Source organism: Heliconius melpomene, chromosome 9 (assembly GCF_056956725.1).
Source record: "Heliconius melpomene rosina isolate 202511_hmr_F chromosome 9, ASM5695672v1, whole genome shotgun sequence".
In the NCBI taxonomy this organism is placed as follows: Eukaryota; Metazoa; Arthropoda; class Insecta; order Lepidoptera; family Nymphalidae; genus Heliconius; species Heliconius melpomene.
Genome location: NC_140397.1, coordinates 6930676 through 6956906, shown reverse-complemented (window position 1 = coordinate 6956906; position 26231 = coordinate 6930676). Strand labels below are relative to the sequence as shown.

The window sequence follows — 26231 nt, the reverse complement described above, 5'->3', positions numbered from 1 at the left end:
CACTTTGTAGATTTTTATTTATTATTAATATTTCATTAGATGTTTCCCTGCAATCAATCTCAAGGGCAACTTAAGTCTATTTCAATTAAAGTAATAATGAATTAAAATAGACGGAGTTATTGTAGAACTAGCGTTGAGTTCTGCCACTAAAAATGAATATTCTTCGGTAACTGGGGAACGGAGTGTCTTAACACTGGGTTCCCTCTGCGTCTTTAATATATTCAAAATACAGCGAGAAGAAAAAAATATGGACATTTTCGTTTGTAACCTGCCTTATACCGCGATCACGAGATGAATGGCCAAACATTATGTAAGAGGTGGTCGGATCATACGCACATATACATGTGAGTTAATTTTTTAATATTTATAGAAAATAATAAATTAAGTGACAAATTTTCTATATATAAATTTGATAAATAAATAAAATATAAACTTTAAAGAAAATATTATAATTTGAATTAGAATTTTTGTGATTTTTCTTAGAAACGCACTTGTGATTTATTTGTATAGTTCAAGGTGAATGTACCAAAACTTGTTTTTTTCAATCGTGAAAGGTGACTGACTTATAAACTAAGAAAAAATTGATAGTGTATAATTCAGCATATATTTAAAGTAAGTATATATATTAGTACAATATATTTTTTAGACAAAAACATACATTTTGCTTATTGATGTAAAAATTTGAATTATATTTAATTATATACAATTATAAATATTTGTTACAATATTAAATATAAAAGGAACAATATGGATTTTAATCTTAATGGAAGTATAACTTGCAAATTTTTTTATATTATGCAAGGTCATTAATAATTATTACATTTCTCATATAAAAGTCATATTTTTAATATTAATTTTGTGAGATCCCATATCCCGCATGTAGACACTGCCCCCTACTTCTTGTCGAATTCGGGAAGCGTTGCGTGTTGACTGTCAGTAGTCAACGCCACGCCTTGTGTCTTCAGGGAGCGGGAAAATAAAAATATTAATTATTTAATTTCCTCGAGTGAGAATCGAATCCACACAACCCATATGCCCTACGCCATGACTAAATATACAAGTTGTTATTAGGATAATAATAGGTCTCTAATTATTTTTGTACTTTGAGGAAAACCTCCGCAACCTATGCCACTTGCGCCTAAGCATTATATATTGTGCAATTTGCACGTATTGTAATATTACATCATTTTTGTATCAACAGGTAATTGAACTTACGACCTTCACTATAAAAAAGAGATTATACTATATGTCATTATTATAATGAAATATTTATTTTCATTTTTATTTCCATTTCTTTGCTCTGGTGTCAAGGCAAAGCGCGGGGTTGAGTTCCCCCACTCAACACACGATGCCTCCAAAATTCAACGATATTTGAAGAACGGGAGTGTCTTAGCACTAGATTCCCTCTGCCTATCCTGCTGTGTGCGGGATAAAGCGTGAAGCTGATTTTACATATATTTTTCGAAATAGCTTTTTGTTTTAGTTACATTTCCATAGTCTTTTAGCGGTATGTACTTTTAGAAATGTTATTTGCTGTGTTTCCCACCAATCCAAATAAATGATAAACGTCTACTTCAGATAGTAAATATTATAATTTTATGAAGCTACATATATATTATCTTATCAAATTTTATAATAATATGTGAGATTTATTTATTTTAGTCAGTTATATCTGGTACTACGCGGTGAGTGTTTTGTTGTTTACTATTAATAGCGGATTTTTTTTAAGTAAAAATAAAAAATAAAGAAAAAAAGTAAATTTTAATTTAAGGCCGTCGTGGAGCAGGATCACAATCGTAAGCGCGACAGGTACTAAAAAGTGACCTAACGGGAAAACATTTTTTTATTTTTGTTTTTATTTTTTAGTAAGTTCAGTTGGCATAAGTTTTCTGTAGTTTTTACCAGAGCAAATTAAAAATAAAACCGGAGAAGCGCGAGTCGGGCTCTCCCACCGAGAGTTCCATACCAAAATTGGCGGACTCCAGTTTTTTTTTTAAATTTAAGCCTAGCTTAGCCAGAGCTCTTTCATCTGATACCTCACTTGAACTAGCGGCTTTAATATTAAATTCTGCCCTCTATTTAAGGCTATAATTTTTTAGGATTTAAGTACAAATGTATAGTTTTTTTCCTGAACTAGTACTACCTAGTAGTAGTAGTAGTAGACACTAGCTGCCATATTTCATAATTCCCTTAGAATTTTGATTCTTTTGTTAGTATCGAAATACGAGTTTTTTAAAGTAAATTTAGTAAAAATTTATTTAGGAAATCATGGGTGGCAGATCTGAATAATATATCATTTGAATTTAAACTCCAAGCGTTCCTGAGATAATCATGGTACAGAGGTTCAAGGGTAGTAATATAAACGCGACGGTTGTGGGTTGGATACCCATTTAGGGAAAGAAATATTTAAGATTTTCCCTCCGCCTAGTCTGTTAGTGTCTAGTTATGTCTCTGGGATACAGCATTAACTAAAAAAATATATTCTTCTATTTCCAGATTAACTTCAAACCATGAAAAACTACCTACTTTTGGCTATCCTTATAGGATCTTATTATGCTGAGGCATACAAGATATTGATAGTAAGTCCTTTCCCGGGGAAAAGTCACTCAATTCTTGGTGACGGTGTTGTCAACCACTTATCAAAGGCTGGACATCAGGTAAGATTAAATTATATTTTAAAATAACTATTGCATAATAAAATATCTAAAAAAACCGGCTAAGTTCGAGTCGGATTCTACTACCGAGGTTTCCGTACCAATTGCAGGATTGTAAGTCAATGGGAAGGGAAGGATATTATAGGGTTCCTTCCGTCTTTACCTTTTGAGATACGGAACCCTAAGAGACAATTATATTTAAAAATTAAAACTAGAAATCAATATTATAATAAACCAAACTAAAGAAAAGTAAATTTATTATTATTATTACCTATTTACTTTGTATTTCTTTTTATTTGTTATGCCACATTTACTTACAAAATTATAACATTTTTTCAGATAACGTACATAACAGCGTTTCCCCATGAGAAACCAGCGGCTGGAGTCAGAGAGATCGACGTTAGTGCTAATAAGGAAATTTTGCCAGGTTTGTATCTTTTTTTGTCAATACAAAATTAAATCAGAGGGAACCTAGTGATAAGACACTCCGTTCTCCATTACTCGCCGAATTCTGAGTGGTGGTGAAAAAGAGGGTCTCGAAAATTCATGAATTCGATAAAAAAAATATATATATCCTCCGCAATCTAGTTCTACAATTAAGTTTTTTGTTTTACATCTCAGCAGATTAATCATTGTATAGAATAAAAACTTTATAAACGTTCAAAACAATGACTTTGCAATATTATATTGCAAACTTAATATATACAAATATACATATATGTAAATATATTGCATAAAATACTTGCAATTTTAATGATAATTTCTTATAGGATTATATAGATAGAAGATAAGACATTTATCACTAGTTTTTTATAAATTAAAAAAAACTCAAAAATATCAAAATCTCTGAGGCCGTGCGACGTTAAACGCGACGGTTTTGGATACGATTCTCACTCGGGAAAATTATTATTATTATTATTTATTAATATTTTCATTTCTTCACTCTGGTAATAAGACGTTGAGTTCAACCTCCCTTCTAATCTTACTACGTTACAAAAATTATAATCTAAAAAACATACTATTCATTTCCAGAATCTATGTTAAACTTAACAAATGTTATAAACAAAGAAGTAAACGTCCAAAGTGTAACAAGCTTCATAGGAAAAATGTCGTCCATATGCGAAATGACGTTTGAGAATGGGGCGGTTAAGAAAATATTAGAAGATCCAAAAGAAACGTTCGATGTTGTAATCGCTGAGTGGATGTTTAACGATATTTACTCCAGGTATTATTATGACTATATCCCTTTTATATGTAAGATATATAAGATATATCTAGGTAGGCGTATATAGTGGGAACCTAGACAATGATCCCTACTTTCGAGATACCGAGAGGAAATTGAGCCCACATCTGTCGAGTTTACGAATGATCATTGATTAAAATCAATGAATGCGTAATTGATTATATTGTAAGTAATTTATTACTTACAATAAAATCAATTGTAAGTAATTTATTACTTACAATAAAATCAATTACACTCCTGTTTGCAAGGATTATAAATGATAATATTGATATCATTCAGATATTCTAACACCAGTAGTGGCGTAGGGGTACAAAGTGTGACTGGTTGTGGGTTCGATCCCCACTCGATGAAATGAAATATTTATATTTATATTTCCATTGCTTTGCTCTTGTAACGAGGCAAAGCGTGGCATTGAGGTCACTGAAAACCCAATGCCATAAGAATTCGGCGGAAAACGAAGAATGGATTACCTTAATGTCGAACGAAGAATATTAATACTAGGTTCCCAGGTTTCCTTTGCCTTAACTGCTATGTGCGGGATACAGCGTGAAGCTAAAAAAATATCATTTTAATTAAGCATTGCAATATTCTTGTATTTATATAAAATATGAGGATAAAACTATAAATATCCTCATGTGAAAAAACATGTTAAATTATGCTATTGTTAGAAACTATTGGAAATATTAAATAAAGTGGGAAAGGTAATGAATTAAAACAAGGCTTCAAATAATTATTAAACAACCAAAGGGAATTATCTAGCAGTCTAATAACAATATCTGGTTCTAAAGAATTCCTCGGGCAGAGTGACGTTAGCGATCCTTTTCTTTCAGTCGTCGTTGACAGCCCATAAAAGTGCCAGCCAGTAATTAGAGTCGTTCTTATATAACCTCTATGGTCATTATTTGATTATTTCTAACACGGCCTCTCCTGACATGGCAGCGTCCCGATGCCTTCCTTCGTTTCATTAGAAGGACCAGCTTCATCAGTATTAGTAGAGCTCACATTACCAGTTTCGTTACGATCAGTCATATGAAATGGAATTAGTTATTGTAATAAGTAACGTTAGTAGTAATTAGTTTCAAATAAAATTGTCAGTTTGTATCTGAAATCTGTCCTTGAACATGTATCTTTGAACTTTCGTATTAAACAATGACACAAGAATGAAAATCAAATACGCGTGGTAGGATTTTACTTCAGATCTCTTCTCACGCAATCGGATACTAGATGCATTAGAATTACATCAGTCTCTTGCGAGTCAATCCGACACCTACAAAGTAACCATTAACTCAGACATAAAATGGACATAGTAGGATTTAGGGTCGGATCCTGTTCCCACGCAACCAAATACTAAATGCATTAGGATTTACACCAATCTCTTGTGAGTCAATCTGACACCTACAGAGGTATACAGTAACTAAAAAATGCAAAACAAATATAAGCTGTAGACTTTACATAAGCACCATGTACAACAAAAACATGGTGAGTACACAAAAAGTTTGATACATAGTCAAAAACAAAAAGGTACTAAATGGGAAACCATCAATCACATAGAACAGCACATATATCTGGTGTCCATTCTCCTCGCCATAATACCAGCTATGCATGTCATACCATGTACCTGGCGGCTATTATTTTATTTTGGCTCGGCCTAACCTGACCACAAGGAAGAGGATGTCTAATCTTTACAGTTATTTGGTAAAGCATGCAAACATTATCGATGTCGTCAGACCACGTGTCGACGTCATGAATATTGGGGCAAAATCGGAAACATAATATTGGTTTGATCTCACCGTGAAAGAGTTCATTCACACTTCAAGTAACCGCTCAGCTGTATTGCTCTACTGGTGCTTGTCGTCCCACAGATATCGGCAACTCTGGTAACTGCGTTGGCGTTGTTTAGGTTGATGTCGATGGTGCAGGAGCACATTGTGCCGCACCCAGCACCAACACGAAGTCAGACTCCGCGGCTTTGTCTCGCGAAGTGATTAATAGGGGAGAGAGTTCGCGTACGGCGTCTCCCTCTAGTTTTGAACGTCAACTATCAGAATACATTGCTATGTAACTCTACCCGATTACACAAAAATATTAGAAAAATCAGGAATGGGATGGCTTAGTAGCTAAGGCTTCTATCCCACTTCTGATGTTAGAAACTATTGGAAATATTAAATAAAGTGGGAAAGGTAATGAATTAAAACAAGGCTTCAAATAATTATTAAACAACCAAAGGGAATTATCTAGCAGTCTAATAACAATGTCTGGTTCTAAAGAATTCCTCGGGCAGAGTGACGTTAGCGATCCTTTTCTTTCAGTCGTCGTTGACAGCCCATAAAAGTGCCAGCCAGTAATTAGAGTCGTTCTTATATAACCTCTATGGTCATTATTTGATTATTTCTAACACTATTGTATTACAGTACTTCAGCATATCCTATATGCTTGACAAACCATGACTGCCGTGGTCTTTATTATCTAGCTGCCAATGTTTATCTTTATTATTTTACTTTGAGCACACACTGTTCATTAAAAACTGTTCTGTTAATGAAGCAACCCTCCTAAAAATCCTCAATCATCATTCCATTGAAACTAAAGTATAAATAGTTTACATATATTTGACGTCTCTCTCTATAAGCTCACTGCAAAATAGCGGTATAGTTCAAGCGGGCGAAGCCACGCTTGGATTACTAGTATAAAAATAAAATGCTAAATCATTAACGGACATTTTCATCTAACCAGACCTGGGTAATAAATATTATTTTTCATCTTTTTCAGTATAGGAGCAATATACAGATGTCCATTTATTTGGTTATCTTCAGTGGAGCCTCACTGGAGAATCCTACAGCTAATAGATGAGCTACCGAACCCCTCGTACAATCCGGATGCTATATCAGTCAATCATCCACCGTTGGGTTTCCTGCAACGATTGGAAGAACTGTCCTATCAAATTGGAGGATTTTTCATAGGTTTATTGTAAGTGTTACATGAAATAGTTTGGAAGTTTTATTTTTAATATGACGGTTGAGAGTTTAAATTGTAATTAGACGACAAAAGCAAATAATATAAAAACTGGCGGAAATGGATAATAAAGCGACAAATTTCTCAGTTTGTTCCTAATTATAATAATAAAATATGCTTGTTTCTCAGCCGTCACACTTTGGGGCAGCAAGTGAGGAAAAGCGGTACTTTTAGGTCCGACCACAGCTTGGGAAGATATAATTCATATTTTACCGTTTAACGCCCAAAACTCAATGTCTCGAATTCGGGCGGAATCCATTATTAACACAAAATTCAGGCCGGGTTTGACACTAGCCACATAAACGACACATTTTAACAAATCTCTCTTTAAACTACCTGATATATAAACATTTCACATGAGATGTTTAACAGTCGCAGATTCCACTTCCTTTCCCTTTAACAAATTACAATAAATATTAATATTTTTCTTTTCTAGCTACATATCGAGTATAGATAATCAAAACTACGAGAAATATATAGTGCCAGTAATACGTAAGCGCGGCAACCCAGTGCCTACATTTAAAGAGCTCCGGTACAACGCGTCTCTGATATTGGGGAACTCCCACGTGTCTATAGGCAAAGCGACAAGATTGCCTCCAAGTTATAAATCAATTGGAGGATACCACATAAGCTCAGAAACGAAACCTTTACCAGCGGTATTTTATTCCATTGTTTTGTTTAGCTTTAGCTGTACTCCTATAGCAGGAAACATGGGAATCTTGTGTTAAGACACTCCATTCCTATTAAGTCTTCCCATTCATCGCATCACAGTGCACGGGGATCGGTCGTTCCTCATGCTGCGCTACGACAGATCTTTTTATTTGTTATTGTTAAGAAGCCGTCGTGCTGCCAGGATAGCACGGGATCCAGCATAGTTGACTACAAACGAAATCCATATTAGATTCGATTTCCACTTGAAGGAATTTATAATTAAATTGTTTTCATTATCCTGCTCTGGTAGAACAATTCACTAAATATATCAGCTTTACGCTGTATCCCGTGCACTTGATTTGATCACTCCGTTCCCCATTTTCTGCTGAATTCTTTATTTAATGTAGTTATTTTCTTTGGAAGATTTATATTACATAAGTTATATTAAAATATTCCTTAACAGGATTTAAAGAAGTTAATGGACGATGCAAAACATGGAGTCATTTACTTTAGTATGGGATCAAATTTAAAAAGTAAAATGTTACCGAATGAATTGAAGCAGAGTTTATTGAAAATGTTTGGAAGTTTACAACAGACAGTGTTATGGAAATTTGAAGACGCCCTCCCCAACAGGCCGAGCAATGTTCATATATTGCAGTGGGCGCCTCAACAAAGTATTCTAGGTTAGTAATCCAAGTAAAAAAACCGGTTAAGTGCGAGTCGGACTCGCCCACCGAGGCTCCTATACAAATTTTAAATTTATGGGCATATTCACTCATTTTATATGAAATTAACAGCAAGTATAAGCTTGTAATAATTTTTAATGAAATATGCAAAAATTTGCAGGTTTTTTTCTTTTATTGCTATATTTAGTTTTCACTTAAAGAAAAAAATTATGACTGTGTTCTGAGACAAATGGTCTTGATAGATGGATAGTATAAGAGTTCCGTCTTTGCGCTAAAAATTGTTCAAAGTATTTTTGGGTTTATTTTGTTTCATTCATTAAATTAATGTCGTAATAATAAGCTATATATTTATTTTTTAACCGACTTCTGTAAGAAAAGGAGGTTATCATTTCGTCTGTATGTTTTTATTATTTTTTTTTATTATTTATACTTATCATTGTTTCATTTCTCATTTCAGCACATCCAAACTGCCGTCTATTCATAACTCACGGTGGTCTTCTATCCACCACTGAAACTATTCACTTTGGGAAGCCTGTAATTGTCATCCCAGTATTTGCGGACCAGTTCGGTAACGCTGACAGGGCTGTCAGTCAGGGAATTGCTAAGAGAGTAGATCTCTCGTACACTATGGCTGGTGATATTAAGGTGGCTATTGATGAAATGTTTAGAGATCCTATGTAAGTGGTTTTTATTTTGATTTTATACAGATATTTAATTTTTATTTACAATAAATTAAGCCTAAAAAAATACTTAAATCTGTTCAAAGCTAATGGCCATGGCCATAGCCTACCTTGGAAAATATCTGTAGGTTTTCGTTGTATACATTTATTAGATATTGAGGCACAGAATCCTTTTGCATATTACTAATTTAATATAAATGCCTAATCAGGACAGGATACTCATTCCACCGGAATTCATAGCAAGGCGTGTGGAGTGGGGATATTCCACGCCATAATTTGTTCCCCCGATCGGGATCAAACCCACTACCATCGCGATTACAGGCAGACGATGTTCCATGGCGCCATAATAACGCATGCTTTGGTGAATTTTAATTTATATTCTATTTACAGATATGCAACAAGAGCCAAAGAATTGTCATTAATATACCACGATAGACCAATTACACCTGGAAAAGAACTTGTGCATTGGGTTGAACATGTCATTAAAACTAAAGGAGCTCCACATCTTCGATCACCAGCATTAGATATGCCATTCTATCAAAAATACTACCTCGATCTTTTAGCTGTTATAATTGTTATATTATATTTAATAATTAAAGTTATCAAAATAGCCTTTTATAAGATTTTTGGGAAAAAACAAGCAAAAGTATTAGATCGTAAGAAGAAGAATTAGATTAATTTTATATTACTGTTTTAAGTAATTTTAAGTTGCACTGACATTAATAAAAAAAATGATAAAGATGCTTAAATATTTTTTTTTGTTATAATTTTATATGAAGTTTTATTATAGTGAAATAAAATCCTATAAAAACCAAATAAATATTTACGTTTATATTTCCATTTCTTCGCTCTGGTGTCGAGGCAAAGCGCGGCGTTGAGTTGAGTTGAGTTCTGCCACTCAACACGCAATGTCTCCGGAATTCGGCAGAAAGTGGGGAACGGAGTGTCTTAACATTAGGTTCCCTTTGCCTACCCTGCTGTGTGCGGGATATAGCGTGAAGCTGAAGTTGAATTTGATATTAAATTAATTGCAAATGATTAAATTTAATTTTTATCAGTAAACTATGAAACTAACAAATGATAAGACTATACATATATTACATAAGTGTATTTGACTTGACGATCAAATGATAATATAATGATAAGAGTAACCGATAATGAATGTCATGTCTGACTTAGGTGGCAATAGAATTTAAAAATTTTTTTTTAGTTTAAAACTTTTCCCTTCATGTAGAAACCTAGTGACCTGTGGCGTAACTTAATGTCGCACCATGTCTTATGAAAGCTGTAAAGGTGATTATGTCGTCATAGGTCGAGACCAGAGGTGACGCAAGGGTATATAAAGTATGACTGTAAAAGAAACTGGTTGCGGGCCCACTCGATCTCCGCTCTGGTATCGAGGCAAGGCGCGGCGTTGAGTTCTGCCACTCGACACGCAATGCCTCAAGAATTTGGCAAAAGTGGGGAACGGAGTGTTACGCAAGGTTCCCTCTGCCTACCCTGCCATATGCGGGATACATCGTGAAGATGAAAAAAAAACATAATAACGTGGACAGAAGAAATCTGAAAAAAGTAGAGTTCAACCGGCGTTCATCGATTTGTAAGACGTTATCAGATCAAAAAGAAATAAAAAAAAACATAGTAACTAAATAAATGTAATAAAAACATCAAAACATAACACATTAAAGTAAAATTAATTTCATTATTTTCATTGAAAATGTATAGAAATACATAATGCGAATACAATACTCATTTGTATTTTTTTTTTAAATAAATTATATTGCCTATATACATCTTAGGTCAATATATGAGGTCAATATATATATAATAATTAAATCCTATATTATTTCCACGATTGCGAATAAGTCATTGCTATACTAAATTAGCGAGTTTTATGGCTTTGATATCATACAAATCGAGGATAAGCTTGATTCATCACCTTTCATTCGTCTTAAACAAGAAAACACAAAAATTACGTGTTGCTTAAAACAAATCGCTATTTACATCAAGAATTATCACGACAATTTCTTCTTACCTTTCTTTATATTCACTCTAAACGAATTCAACAAATATTTCGATACTGCTATTATAAATACTATAGCTAAAATTACAATACATATTAAATCTAAATATATCTTCCTGTACCAGCTGACGTGCAAAGCTGATGATCTCAAATGTGAAGCTCCTTTTGTCTTGACAACGTGTTCTACCCAATGCACCAGCTCCTTTCCAGGGGGTACTATTCTGTCGTTGAATGCCTTAGATAATTCTTTTGCGCGTTCCCGATAGCTGAAATATAAAATAGATAAGTCCTCTTTTTCTGTTCCTGAAGGAATTTCGAGAAATTTTCTCACAGTACTCCCTTACACATCCTAGCCTACCTAAATGGAACGGAACGGAGTGGTTTTTTTTTTATGAATAAAGGACAAGGCAAATGAGCGTTCGGGTCACCTAATGTGGTGATCACCGGGGCCCATGGCCCCGTGCAGCACCAGAGGAACTACAGGTGCGTTGCCGGCCTTTGAGGTGGAGATAAGCGCGCTTTTTAAAGGTACCCATATCGTACCGACCTGGAAACACTGCCGCGGGTAGGCAATTCCACAGTTCGGTGGCGCGTGGAAGGAAATTTCTACGACGGTTTAACATGAGATTCCCCTCAAGTACCAAGCTTTATGCAAAAATTAATTTAATCTAATGCTATTTTATATATTTATATATTTACTATCGCTAAACGAATATGTACCTATATATTGTCTATCAGTTGTTTTATCGCCATATACCATATCAGATTTCATTTGTTGATCAAAAATTTGTTTCTGTGTTGTACAATTATCTGAAGATAATGTTATCACTAGGAAAAAGAGTGACATGCGAAAAGCTTATGCGAAAAGATAAACTTCCACACATCATCTACATTATTAGGGAAACCTATAGCCGATACCGTTTCTATAGCTTATAGTTACAAAGACAGATTGTTCCATTTTTGCTCTGTCTAATATTTTTATAGCTTAACGCTAAATCCTCCATGTAGCACTGTAAACAGAGGGAGGGAACCTAGTGTGACCACTAGAGTTCCCCACATTCCGCCCTATTTTCCGCCCTGCGTGTTGAGTCGCGGAAGTTAAACCCACACTTTGTCTTGTTACCAGCGTGATAAAATCAAAATATTTTTTCACTCGAATGGGAATCGAATCCACAGCTTCTAATACTTATAACATAATTCAATAAAGAAGAATACCGTCAGAGAGAGATATAAATCTACACCAGACGTTCAGGTCAAACATATAAGCGATAAAGTGGCGTTAGGATGATAATAAAATATTTTATATAACTGTTGATATTTTACCTTGGATCCTCTAGCACTTCTCTTATAGCTTCCTTCAGCTCGTTTGGTGAATTATCATTGAAATCTATACGTTTCCCATAACCTTTGGCAACAACTCTATTTATATTCATAAACTGATCAGCAAAAAATGGTATTCCTATAATAGGCAGTCCGACCCGAAGCGTCTCGAGGATTGAAAGTAGACCACCATGTGTGATGAATAGTACACAGTTTGGATGAGCTGAAAAAATATAATATTTTGTAAATAATAGTATAGTACTTCAAAACAGCTTCACGCCGAATTATTCAAATTATATAAGATTTATCTTGAGATTTATAGTAGTTTTTAAAGTGATTGCAAAAAAAAATGTTATGGGATTATCGTATGTATATGATAATATCGAATCAGACAGTACTTCTTTTAATATAACTTTCAAGGACGTATGTACATAATTTCGTACCTAAATGTTTGGATGTTTGTATATTGGACCACAAATTCTAGACAATTAAGTCATATCGAAAGATTTCTATTCGAGGTTACATTTGTATTTAGACAACAATTAAAATTTTATCAAAATCAGTTTAATACCATTTGAAATGTGGGTATCCATATACCTTAAACCATATATTTTTAAAATAAATTGAAGAATATCTACCCAATATACTAGGCTGTGGCGCCCATGGCGATATGTAAACATTCTTCGGTACATTTGGTATAACTTGTTCCAGTTTCCAGATAACTGTCTGTTTTAGTCCACTGAATACTTGAAGCAGACCTATTTTGACCTTATCTGGAATGTCAACGCTCCTTAGGTTACTGCCCATACTGAAGTATATCACACCATGCTTGGAATTGTCCATGATGTCTTGCAAATCCTATGTAAGTGAAAGTATAAAATTAAATAAAATCAGCTTCACGCTGTATCCCGCACGCAGCAGGATAGGCAGAGGGAACCTCGTGCTAAGACACTCCGTTCCCCACTTTCTGCAGAATTCTGCGCTTTGAGTCGACACCAGAGCGAATAAATGGAAATATAAACGTAAATAAATATTTTACTTCCTCGAATGGGGATCGAACCCACGACCTTCGCGTTACAGTCACACCCTTCTACCGCTGCGCCACGACGGTGCTACCAACGGTGTATAATTTTTTTTGTGTTTTACAGATTCATTTGACTTCCTACAAAAAACAAACCAGTCATTGCGTCGAAATAATTCATTCCTATTATTTAATGTAAATATTATTATTGTTTTTATAATAATGTTATTATAATAGTGGTTTTTCTATAAAAACCATCTGTCTACAAAATAATAATATATTTATTAAGCATGTATGTGAACTGTTTTGTTTTTTTTTAATGTTTTTATTGTATAAATATGCATTTTGAATAAAATCCTTATATTAATATAATTTTATTACTCGTACTTATTTTTATTTTAACTGATGCCACTAAGCACTGCCTTGGCACGGCCTCCTTGATTTGGATGAATGGGGGAACGTAACATGACCATTCGTTCTCAGGCTCAAAAGGGGATATCGGTAAAATTTTCAATTTTAATATTTTTTTACCATTCTATAAAAAAAGTAGCATTAAACTTTTTCTTATTTATTTTCGTTTCCGAGTACTTCATGCTTTTGGCTTATCTAGACGTATCTAGTTGTTTTTATGATAACTTTAAATTTTTTAGGGTGGTTTTCTTCGTTCTTTACTCGGCTAGCAGTTGTTCTTCAAGCTATTTTTTTTTATTTTACGGGTAATTTCGAGAAAGGGAACATTAAATGAGACGATTGTTAGTCCGATCGATTCGGAGTAATGATTATATAAAAAAATATTTAATTTTTCAACTCTGGCTGACATAGTTTCGCCATTAACTACACGCAATGATTCAAATAATTGCACGGAAGCCGACAATCAAAGTGTTTTAACAATATATTCTCACAGCCTACCCAGCTACGTGGTAAGAAAAAACGCGTAAAACAGAGAAAAAAATTAAATACCTTAGGCAAAGGATCAACAGTATCTTTGATATGATATCCACCAACGTGCTTGTAGTTCTGTGGCAAGGCTATACCATCACCAACGACGATATCAGAGTTCCCAAGCATCAGGGACCCGTTGTATTTAACGGCATCGTAATCTGGTACGGGTAAGCCTCGTTTAGTGAGAGATGGGCCATATGCACTTCTAAAATCTTCATTTTCCTTTGCAGTATTGGACCTAAAAATATTATTAATTGTTTTGAATACATATTTTTTTATTATTATCTTATTGTAATATTTAAGGGTATTTAGGGTTGAGTTCCCGTTCGCGGGACTCTCCTTTCATCCCTGAGGTAACAAGACAAAGGGCAGCAGCGTTGCCTTTTATTTTCACTCAACATTCAATGTTTCCAAAAATATTTATATAAGTTATTATTAAAAAAAATTTCGTCATTAGGAAGTAAATAGTATATATCATTTTATAAATAAATGTACCTACAGTACACTATTTAAATAACAATTTGATAGCCTCTGACACAGCAAGAAAGATAATATGTCATTATTATAGCATTATATTTATCTTTTAAGATATAAACGATATATTATATAAGTTATATAAAATAAAATAATTAAATAAAATTATTTTTATATTATTATTATATTTAAAAAAAGGTAAGTAAGTATAAATAATAAAAAATGTCTGCGATTTTTTATAATATTGAATGTATTGTTTGTATTTATTATATATATATTGAATGTGTTTTTGTAATCACTAGTCTAGTGATTAACAAGGCTTAAACTACATAGATAACAAGCATATATTTCTATTTTCACGTTGTATCCCGCATCTGGCAGAGTCGGAGGGAACCTGGGAACCTGTTATCCGTTGCAAGTACATTAAAACAAATCTCAAGTACATTAAAGCAAATTGTTCCAACTTGTTATATACTATACTGCCAGTATATAATTATTTACCTTTAACCTGTATTTATATAAATTACATAATTAATAGATGCATTATTCCTTCCGTCTACTATCTATACATATATAATGGTAGGATAATTAACCATCAGCAAAGATTTTAATTGAGTCCTTTAGTGATCTCTTACATTTTCTTATAACTACATTTTATAGCACTTTTATACTAAATTTCCTATTATTATTGTTAATTTCATATATTATTTGGCGCGAGAACGTTGTTTATATATAATATAGTGTTATTATATTAGAAACTGTAATTAATATTTGTTTTTAAATATTTGATGTCATTTTGACGTCGATTCTTTGACAAATAAAATGGTACTGAGAGGTAGATTTAGTCTTCAGTCTTTCTTTATAATCTAGATTCTATTGTAAATCTCCGTTAAACTGTTAAGACACTCCGTTACCGTCCATATTGCTTTGTTATCAGATCGAAGGAATGAAAATCTATATATATAAAAGGACTTGTCCTCACTGACTGAGGTAAGACGCGCGCACAGCCGAAACCGCTGTGCGTAGAAACGTTAAATTTGGACAAATGCTTACTTTCGTAATCTGGACATCCACTAAGAAGGGATTTTGAAACATTTTAACCCTAAAGGGGTGAAATAGGGGTTGAAAGTTTGTATGGAAAAAAATTGAAATCAGCACTGATTTTTATAAAATTTGAAATTTAGATTTTTAAAAGTATTTAATTGAACACGTGTTTCATCGTTTTTTAGAATTCTCCCCCTAAGGGTGCAAATAAGGGGTTGAAAGATTGTATGGAAAAATCTTTAAATGTCCACCGATTTTTTTTAAAATTTGAAATTGAGACTCTTAAAAATATTAAACATGTGTTTCGTGGTTTATTATAATTCACCCCTAAATAAGTAAGCGAAGCTGCGCGCGTCCGCTAGTATTAATATATAATAATTCAATCCACCGACAGAGTTTCAGAGTTACTTTATACAAAAGTCTTATTGTATAATCTTATTTATTTCATACACAAAACACTTACCATTTATAGTACATAGCTCTCGATACAGTCCAAAGTTGATTCACTCTATGCCAAAACGAGAAGGAATAATCTAATGACATGTGGTCGACAACGTACGACGGGTTCAAATGTTCATGGATCAAGCTTAGCACAAAAGTATGTGGGTCCATTGAGGAAGACCAGATTAGAGGGCAGTTGAATATTGGTGCTAGCCTGTGAAAGAGAAGAAAAGAAATAGTTAATAATATATTATTAAGCGTAAAAATTGTAGAAAAAATAACTATAAAATAAATACTAGTTGGTACTTATATCTAGTGTCAAAGATCCGTCGTTACTCGTTGCTTAGGGGCACATGCGTGCCATTGTAAGTGTGACGGTTGTGGGTTAGATTCGCACAAGATAAAATAAAATAATTCAAATTTTCATTTCCTTGCATTGGTAAAGAGGCAAATCGTGGCGTTGAGTTGTGCCACTCAACCAGAAATGCCGCGATAATTCGGCGGAAAGTCGTAACCGGATGCGTTTTAGCCTTCCAATGGGAACTTGGAGAGGTTAACTTAGGTAGTGAAGCTAAAATAATATTGGTTCATCTCTTTCATCCAATTTAAAAAAAAATGCGTATTGAGTAACGGAACTCAACGCCGCGCTTTGCTCGACCAACTGGGCAAGGTTGGTTGGTTATTTATTCGATACTAACCCAGCACCAAATTCAGTGTATAGCCATTCTGCTATAACCACATCGAAATGTTCCTTCGGATCGCTTAAGAAATCCTGCATTACTTTAATTTCAATTGTCTTCTTCCAAAAGTCATGCATTATTGCCATCATTAACATGTGATCTTGTATGTTCAGTTCCTTATACATAATAGATTTTATGTTAAATATTTCTGTAAAATAAAAATGTAAAATTATTTTTTACTATTTTTCTTATATTATATTGTTTATTTAATTACTTATTTATCTATGTGGCGGGATATAGATATGTATTTTTAAATATATTATGTAAAAATTTAAAATTTTAACTTATAAAGTCCTCTGACTGTAAATGGATTCTTTGCGGCTTCGATTCCCATTCAGGGGAAATAGTTTTTTTTTCATTTTCCTAGCTTTTGTAAGAAGACAAAGCGCGGCGTTGAGTTCCAAAATATACATTGCGCGTTTCCAGTTTCATATTTGCCTGGACACTCTGGGGTGTGATTTCATAATTTTAAATTAATTTTTAATCAATTATTTAATTAATTCAACAATTAGCACTTATTTACCAGGTGAAAAGAATTTCATATTCTCCGATACGTCAATTTGACGTAAATTTGGAGGTACATCTTTGATGAGTCTCGGCGTTACATATGTCACCTGTGAATAAAAAATAACAATTTAACAACAGTTCAGTTTCTTGTCGGCTCTACACAGCAAAATTGCATTCCGAGCCTGGTGGTGGCTTTCTGTAGGAAGCTATTGACATTTAATCTTTTGTTTGTGTTATAATATACCTTATATATACATATATATTTAAATATATTTTAATAATTGTTATGTGAGTATCTGTAAGTAATTAATTTTAAGTATATTCTGAAACTGTCAATAATCATGCCGTGGCAGCTTATAAGTAAAGCAACACTAAGCCAATAGTTTTAAGTCATGTTTGTAATATCCGTTTAAGTGTATGTTTTGTTAGTTGTCCTTAATAAATAAATTAATTAATTAATTAATACTTCACTACTGATATTTTCAAGTAACTTGGCAACAATGCTTGTAAAGACCTTATAGAATAAAATAAATATTTTATATATCTAATCTAACCTATTAATTATACATTAATTATGCAAAATATTTAAATTCTACCACCCACGTTCCTCTTAATTGCTTAGATAAAGGCAAAATAGAGGAGTTCACGTGAATTATGATAGACACTTATAATGTAAATATAAACATAAAATGTAATTTAAAACTACCTACTCGAGTTTCACGCTACTTCCGCTACGCGGTATCCACAAAGAACCCGGCATGGAGACATTACGTTATGTAGAAATTAGTGTCTCTAACCAAGCTTAGTAATTTTCGCGTTAGGTGGCGGAACTAAACGCCGTATATTATCTTCTTATACGGTGGAGATGAAAATATATGTACCTATTTATAGAAAACTCTTTTATTATGCATGACTACTAGGTATGACGAATTAGATAATTGTATAATACTCGGTGACCTTCAAGACGTCTTCATGTACACTCAATTGATACTAAATATCCCTTGTTACGTTAACAAGACGTTATTTTTTGCGATATAACGAGTATGTAGATTTTTGTTCAGCTTCTCGCTGTATCCCGCATACAGCGGGTTAGGCAGAGGGAACTTAGTGTTAAGAAACTCCGTTCCTCATTTTCCGTCGAACCTGGTCGCATTGCGCCTCGAAACCAGAGCAAAGATATTAAAATAATACATTTTTAATTTCCGTGAATGGAGATCGAACCCACTACCAGTTATATATGTGTTAAGATAAATCGTTCTCTACTTTTCTACTAGGTACAATCAGATACCGTACCGTACTTCACGATTACCTTTGCTTTACGGATATTTTTTTCTTTTATTGAAGAAGAAAATAAAAGTTTCTGTTTGTAATTTCAAAATAAACGTGTTTTTACAAAAATATTTTTTTTTTCTTCCTGTCTGTTTACATTCGTCTGTATTTCCGTTTGACTGGGCTAATCTTCGAAATAGCTGAACGGATTTTTATGGGACTTTCACTGACCGGTAGACGAGGTTATGGAGCAACATACATTTTTATCATGAAATTACCGCGGGATGGTTATTACGCCCTAAAACTACATTTGCCTTTTGTTTGCAAACATAATCCTAAGAGATATAAATATTTTTTTGTTTAAGAATTTATCTAAATTATATATTTAAAAAAAAAAGAACCGGTTAAAGGCCCGCAGAGACCGCTCGTAACATAATAAATTATATTGAGGAATTAAAATATGTTTTTATTATAAAAAACTTTTATTTACATAAAATTATTGTAATTAGGTATATAGCATAGGCGAACTACGCACTAGACGAACTGTATTCTGCATTACAGATTAAATGTCACTATATATAGAATGCAGCTGATGCAAATGAACTAGTGATGCGACACACTCCATGTCGATAACGAGAATGGCGTCGAAGTCAAAATAGAACCTTATTTTGAGTTACATCCATCAACTAACAACTCAGCAGTACAAAGAAGTATGCACTAACAATTAACCTCAGAACTTTCGGGTGAACCGATTATGATGATTCTTTTTTTTTAAAGCTGGTGCTTCCTTCATTTATTGACCATTTCTCCCAATGTTTTCCTACAAATGTACGAATAACTCAATATCATGGTAACCGATTTCGATGATTTGTTTTCTAAAGGATACAGTTCTAGGGTAGTTTGATGAGAGTTAAGTTTTTGATTATGTGATCCGGTTGAATTTGGTTTGCGGATTCGATCCCTACTTGGAGGTTTTCCAGAAATCCAGTTCCAGAAATCGCATAGTTTTCCAATCCTACATTGCTGTGTAAAGGATACATTATAAAATAATAAGAATAATTAAAAAAATAATTAAATAAGTAATGCATGAACCTACAATAATTAAAAATCATCAAGATTGCATCGAATATTATTATTTTTTTTTAAATCCTAATTATAAAAAAATGGTCTTTATATAAAAAAGTGTACAATTCAGTAAACGTGTTTAGTTTTTATGTGTATATAGTACCTATACAAGTTAATTGCTATAGAAATATGTAATATATATAAATTACGTATCACGACTCCTAAACTACTGAACCGATTTTAATAAAATTTGCACATATGTGCAGTTTGATGCAATTTGAAAGATAGGATAGCTTATATTCGAATTTAAAATTACAATATGATATTACAAATTATTTTTTTATTATTATTATTTATTTATTTTATTTTATTTATAAGTCATTTTGGATTATCTGTTCGCGTCAAACCATTCTGAACAGATGGCGATGTCTGTTCACTGTATGGAAAACGTAGGTCATATAGAAAACGTCAGAGAATTTTCTAAGTCGCGATTTAAAAAAAAATATTATTACCAAAATAATGATTTTATAAATGACAACACCTTGGGAATGAAATGCACGCTCCAATCTGTTTTAAAGGTCAATTAAATAATAATTAAATTTTTCAAATAAAATAATTAAATTTCGAGCTCGGGGGACATTTTTTTACGTTCATTTTTTTGTATAAAATTGATGGAAGCCCACTGAGTTTCTTGCGCCGGTTCTTCTCAGGTCTGAGGGATTAACTTTAGTGAACTGATGGTAGTTTATTTTAACTCTTAAATAGCATTATAACTATAACAATTTTGTCTTAGGCATTTTGATCATAAAATTGTGTGTCTGAAAAATTTTTAAGTTGCTGAGATCGGTTGGAATTTTTCACATTTCATTTATTTGCGTTCCGAACAATTTTTTTACGAATTCTCATATATTTCGATCAGGTACTTTTTATTTTGTTTGTGTTAGAGCTTTAAGTGTGTGTTTTTATTAAAATTTCACTTTTACAATTTTTTTTATATATTTTCTGAAGTTAATCCATTAATTAATTATTTTTTACATCTTAACTCATAATTAGCTTCAGCTCCTTCTGTATTTCAAATAGATAAACGCCACAGAAGGAGAGGCAGAGGAAATCTAGTGTTAAGAGACTACGTTTCCTAATTAATTTAATTTTTCATATATTACGTGTTGAGTGGCGTGACTCAACGTCACGCATTCTCTTGTTACCATAGCGAGGAAATTAAATAACTATTCCCCCGAATACGAATCGGCAATTTGTATTAAAATGTCGAAAATTATCTTTATGCTAAATACTTGCACGATTTTCATTTACATTATTTTCACATTTTAACTAAAAAGGGGGGGCCGTCGCGTCGTGGCGCATGGACAAAAGGGTGCGACCATTACGCGACGGTTGTGGGTTGTCCCCAGAGGGAATTAATTATTATTTATTAATATTTTCATTTCTTCGCTCTGTCACGAAGGCAAAAGACGAAAAGCGATGCCTGGAAAAATTCTTAACATTGGGTTGCCTCTACCTATTTTTTTGTGAGTGGAATACAAAAATGTGAAGCTGATTTTTTTAACAAAAAGACATGTCAGTTACTACTTTAGCTAGCTATTTTATAATGAGAGTTATTTTTCTTTCCTTTTTTCAATTTATTGAAATTTTAACCCTGAAGTGAGAATCATATAAAAAAGTACTACAGTAATACATTTAAATAAATTGTTTTTAAATATAACAAATTATTTTTCATCTTGTAAAAGATTTTTATGCTCTACTATTTCCGGAAACACATTGTACTAAACTTGTAATTAAATTGAAAAGAAATAATATTAATTAATTTAAAAAATAAATTAAAAAAAGACCCTGGACGTCGAAACGTGACAAGTTGTGGTTTCGATGCCCACTATAGGAAATGAAATAATATAAGTTTTCACTTCCTCGTTCTGCTAACGAGTCAAAGCGCGGCGTTCAGTGTCATAATGGTAACAGAGTGCCTAAACACTAGGTTCCCTTTGTCCTTGTTAAATACGACATAGAGCGTGAAGCTAAAAATAAAAAAGGGAGAATAAAAAAATCACCTCATGTCCAGCTTCAACCAGATGTCGAACATATCCTTCCCCCAAAATGGTATGACTTCTCCCAGGGATGGGAAACACTATTAATATCTTATAACTATAACATAAATTAAATAAAGTTAATAAAATCGCGTATTTCAACATGTTTTATTCTATATAGGTCTACACTGATTAAAGATCTGCTTTGCACTGGCGAGTGCGAATTGCTTATCAAAGTTTCAATATAAATATCAATATGTAAGGTTTACGAACGCTATTGTAGTGTAGTTGTGGATTGTCCTTTAATGAACGACAGGTGTAGATTCGAATTTCGTGAAAAGTTTTTAAAAATTCAATTTTTTTGCAATTTTAAAGTGTTTTTCCACGCTTAGTAAAGGAAAATGCCATTAAAAGTAATTATGTCTCTATTTTTTTGTTTAATAGTTTTCGGCGTTAAATTCCGTCGCTTAATTGAAATTATTTTAAAATACATCTAGTTTCAATAGATTAGGATTCTAAAAGAAGAGTAATCTAAATTATATCATCATCACACTTTACAAGTGATCTCATGTGATAGAGTCAACTAATTAAAATAAACCTTTTATAAAATTATTGTTTTATTGGTTTTTTTAGATTCAATTAACTAATTCTTTGTATTATACAAATAAAAAATAATGATCATTCATCGACAATAATTCAATTCCATTCATAAATGTTTACAATTTTCCTCAATGTTTTCTTAAGACGTCATCACGGAAAATTATCGTCCGTCAACTGCCTTTACAGAAAATCGATTACTGCATTTTGTTTAGTACTTTATGAAAAGGTGTAGGGTATATTTAATATTTAAAATAATATAAATAAAATAAAATCATATAAATAAAATATACGCGATGAATTAAGAATTTTTTTTCACCAATTACAAAATAAAGGAACTGTGATAAAAACATGTGCAACAACAAGTGAGAAACAGAAATATCTTAATGGTGGTAGAGTCTCTTACACTTGGTTCCCAGGTTCCCTGTGCCTACCTTACTATATGCAGGATACATCGCAATATAAATGTAAAAAAACCGATCTAATCGGACTGGTTGAGTCGGGCTTATTAGCTAAATATTTAATATTAAATTTAATTTGATTTCTCCATATGATCTCAAGATCTCATTAACAAACGGACAGACGGACAACAAATTAATTTTATAAATGGTCCGTTTTTACTTTTTGAGGTACGGAACCTTAAAAATATATTTGCAAATGCTTCTCATTTACATATACATATGTACATAATATTATGCCTTTGTTCTAAAGTTGACTTAAAGAGCCATTTTAATTGCTAAAATATTCAAACAAAATAAAAAAAGATTACTAAATCTTTTTATAAGTCTCATTTAAAGTCATGTAAATATTATAATCTATATCTATATATATAAAATCGAAAGGTCACTCACTCATCACGAAATCTCAGAAACTACATGTGCTAGGAATTTCAAATTTTTCATAGGAGTTACTTATAGGGCGTAGATGCTCGCTAAGACGGGAATTTGCAATACTCGACTTCTAGGGGGTTGTTTTTGGGGTCGAAAGTTTGTATGAAACTCCGTTACTACAAATGCTAGGAGTCTCAAATTTTGCATAGACGTCACTAGGACGTAGTCATGGAGACAGAAATTAATAATAACATAATTCACGCGGGTGTAACCGCGAGCGGGCCGCTAGTATATATATATAATCGAAAGGTCACTCTCTCATCACGAAATCTCAGAAACTACAAGTGTTAGGAGTCTCAAATTTTGCGTAGGAGTTACTTATAGAACGTAGGTGCTCGCTAAGACGGGAATTTGCAATATTCGACTTCTAAGAGGTTGTTTTTGGGGTTGAAACTTTGTATGAAACTTCGTTAGTACAAATGCTAGGAGTCTCAAATTTTGCATGGACGTCACTTATAGGACGTAGGTACTTATGGAGACAGAAATTAACAATAACGTAGTTCACGCAGGCGAAGCCGCGGGCGGACCGCTAGTTATGTATAAATCTGGATAATAAGTGTTATTGAAGTGTTTGGTGCATAAAGTGCGCTACGCAAAGATAAATTTTCAATCTCTTCACAAATTATTGGACCCCAACGATTCAAACTCTACCTTATATGTCATCAAATGGATCAAGCTGATACTGGGGTGCACCGGCCCAGAGATGAGACCAGCATTCCATATGAGGCCAAACCTGGGCCTTATACAAGGCCAAACGGTGTTTTGGCGTGAAGTACAGTCTCGCTTTGGTGATAACCCGCAGACCCAATGAGGCCAACTTGGCCTTGATCAGGATGCTGGCAGTATCAAAGTCTACGAAGGCAATATGTGCTGATACTGGGCGCAGCTTTATAAGTCTACAACAGCCTTAATTCTATTTAATGATTATTTAAAAAAAATATATTTAAAGTCGATAAAGTCGTGTTTTTTTTTAAAAAGCAATTACTTCTTAAATAAATACTTAAAGAAACCTCTTAATAGACGTATAAAAAATATTACATAATTTGGAAGATGTAAGTTTTATTTGACCTTTAAGTATTTAATTCTTATCATTTAAACAAAATCTTAACAAAATATGGTAACAAAATTGTATACAGTATGATATTTGCGTATAATTTAAATAAGTAAAGTAAAATACATGTTTTAGAATATTTATTCGCGTTTTTAATATATATTTTTTTCCTGAATTTAAAAAAATGAAAAAAAAATCCATAGATTATAATAAATTTAAGAAGATTTATTAAAAATACATATATTCGAATAAATAATTCAAGGCCGTTGTGGCACGGTGTCACATGAGTGACTGTAAAGCGAGTTGGTTGTGTTGCTGAAAAGAATATAATTTCATTTTCTCGCTGTAGTATCTAGGCAATACGCGGTGTTTAGTTCTGACAGTCACACACATATTTCAACAATTCGGCGGGTAGTGGAGAATATTCACAGATATGGTAAAAAAAGAAAAAATATTGAATAAAAAATATTATTCGCATAGTTTGTATTATGTGTTAATTTTTAGAAATAATTATTAGGATTTTTATACAGTGAAAAGTGAGTTTCCGGTAGATTTGGCTCGTGGACACAAGGGTGTGAATGTAACGGTGTATTTTTTCATTTCTTGACTTTGATTTTTTGACACCAAGGCAAAAAAAGCCTGACGCCGAATTCCGCCACTGAACACGAAATACCTCAAAAAATTCGACGGAAAGTGGGGGAACGGAGTATCTTAACACTAGGTTCTCTCTGTAGAATAGCTACTGTGTGCGGGATACAGCGTAGAGTTAGAAAAAAGAAATAGTAAATTTTCCTGATTTTTTCTTCTTCCTGATCTTTATATCATTATAAAGATTAACTACAAAGTAAAAAATTTAAATTTTTACTTGTGTATTCCCCACTTTCTGTTCAATTTTGAAGACATTCCGTGTCAAATAGCAGAACTCAACACCAAATTTTGTCTTGTTACCAGAGAGAGGAAAGGAAAAATACTCATTTCCCGAGTGGAACCCAAACCCATAACCGTCGCGATTACACCCAAAAGCTTGCAAAACAGGTCGACCTCCTAATAATTATAATAAAGAATTTCCTAATAAATTATTTATATAATTTATGTATAATGTCGTCTTATGCAAGAAATATAATTAATGATTGTACATTTTTCGAGTTGTTTAAATAAACATTTATTTTATTATGAGTTAACAATTTATTTGTTTTCTTAACTGGCACATATTACATTTTAATGAGTAGGTATATTTGCATAACATGTAAGTATATGACGTTAGTTTTATTTCATTTTTTTTTAAATTTTTTTCTAGCCTTATACTATACCTCGTACATAGCAATAGGGAATCTAGTGTTAATACACTCCGTTCCCCATTTTCTGCCGAATTTAAATAATTATTTCATTTCCTCGAATGGGAATCGAACCCACAGCTAGTCTCGTTAAGGGTAACCGTAAGTAAGTTGTCAAGCTGGTTAAAGTTGGCAAACTCGTTCAGATGAAATTCATTAAAATAAATTTATAGCAATACCAAATCGAAACAGATTTCCTCTTAATGTTTTATTTTAAAAAAGACAATTAAATATTTTTATTTTTTGCTACTGGTTTTCTGTAACTAGAGACCTTTTAAAGTACGTGTGGTCTCAACTCTTCATATAACTGCGACGTTGGTGAAGTTTTAAGATAAGCTCAGTGCTGAACTAGCACGCTCGGCACACCATAAACTAAGAACTGAACTGGCCTTGTAATGTTTGACATATTAATAATGATATAAGATAACCATTTTAAAATTAAGAAAATTATAAATGACTAGTGGACCCGGACGCGGCTACGCCTGCTTGAACTATAGAAATATTTATTAGATATTATATAATATATTTATTTTTATAAGGATGAATATCAA

General features: G+C 32.7%; 2 protein-coding genes across 2 annotated transcripts; one reads left to right on the top strand and one right to left on the bottom strand.

Annotated features, from left to right (window-relative positions):
• The first annotated feature begins 208 nt into the window (after positions 1–208).
• Positions 209–9695, top strand: LOC146536400 (UDP-glucosyltransferase 2-like). The gene is made up of 9 exons (XM_085190293.1): positions 209–344; positions 2497–2657; positions 2994–3081; positions 3687–3879; positions 6664–6861; positions 7343–7562; positions 8021–8240; positions 8701–8920; positions 9314–9695. The coding sequence occupies exons 2-9, from the start codon at positions 2511–2513 to the stop codon at positions 9594–9596; spliced, it is 1569 nt and encodes a 522-aa protein (XP_085046419.1). The 5' UTR covers positions 209–344; positions 2497–2510; the 3' UTR covers positions 9597–9695.
• An 869-nt stretch (positions 9696–10564) lies between these two features.
• On the bottom strand, positions 10565–22032 carry LOC146536399 (UDP-glycosyltransferase UGT5-like). The gene is made up of 8 exons (XM_085190298.1): positions 21833–22032; positions 17452–17542; positions 16887–17076; positions 16211–16402; positions 14248–14467; positions 12905–13124; positions 12270–12489; positions 10565–11212 (listed from the first exon to the last, which is right to left on the bottom strand). Exons 1-8 carry the CDS (start codon positions 21971–21973, stop codon positions 10939–10941), a joined length of 1548 nt encoding a protein of 515 aa, XP_085046424.1. The 5' UTR covers positions 21974–22032; the 3' UTR covers positions 10565–10938.
• Positions 22033–26231: the final 4199 nt, after the last annotated feature.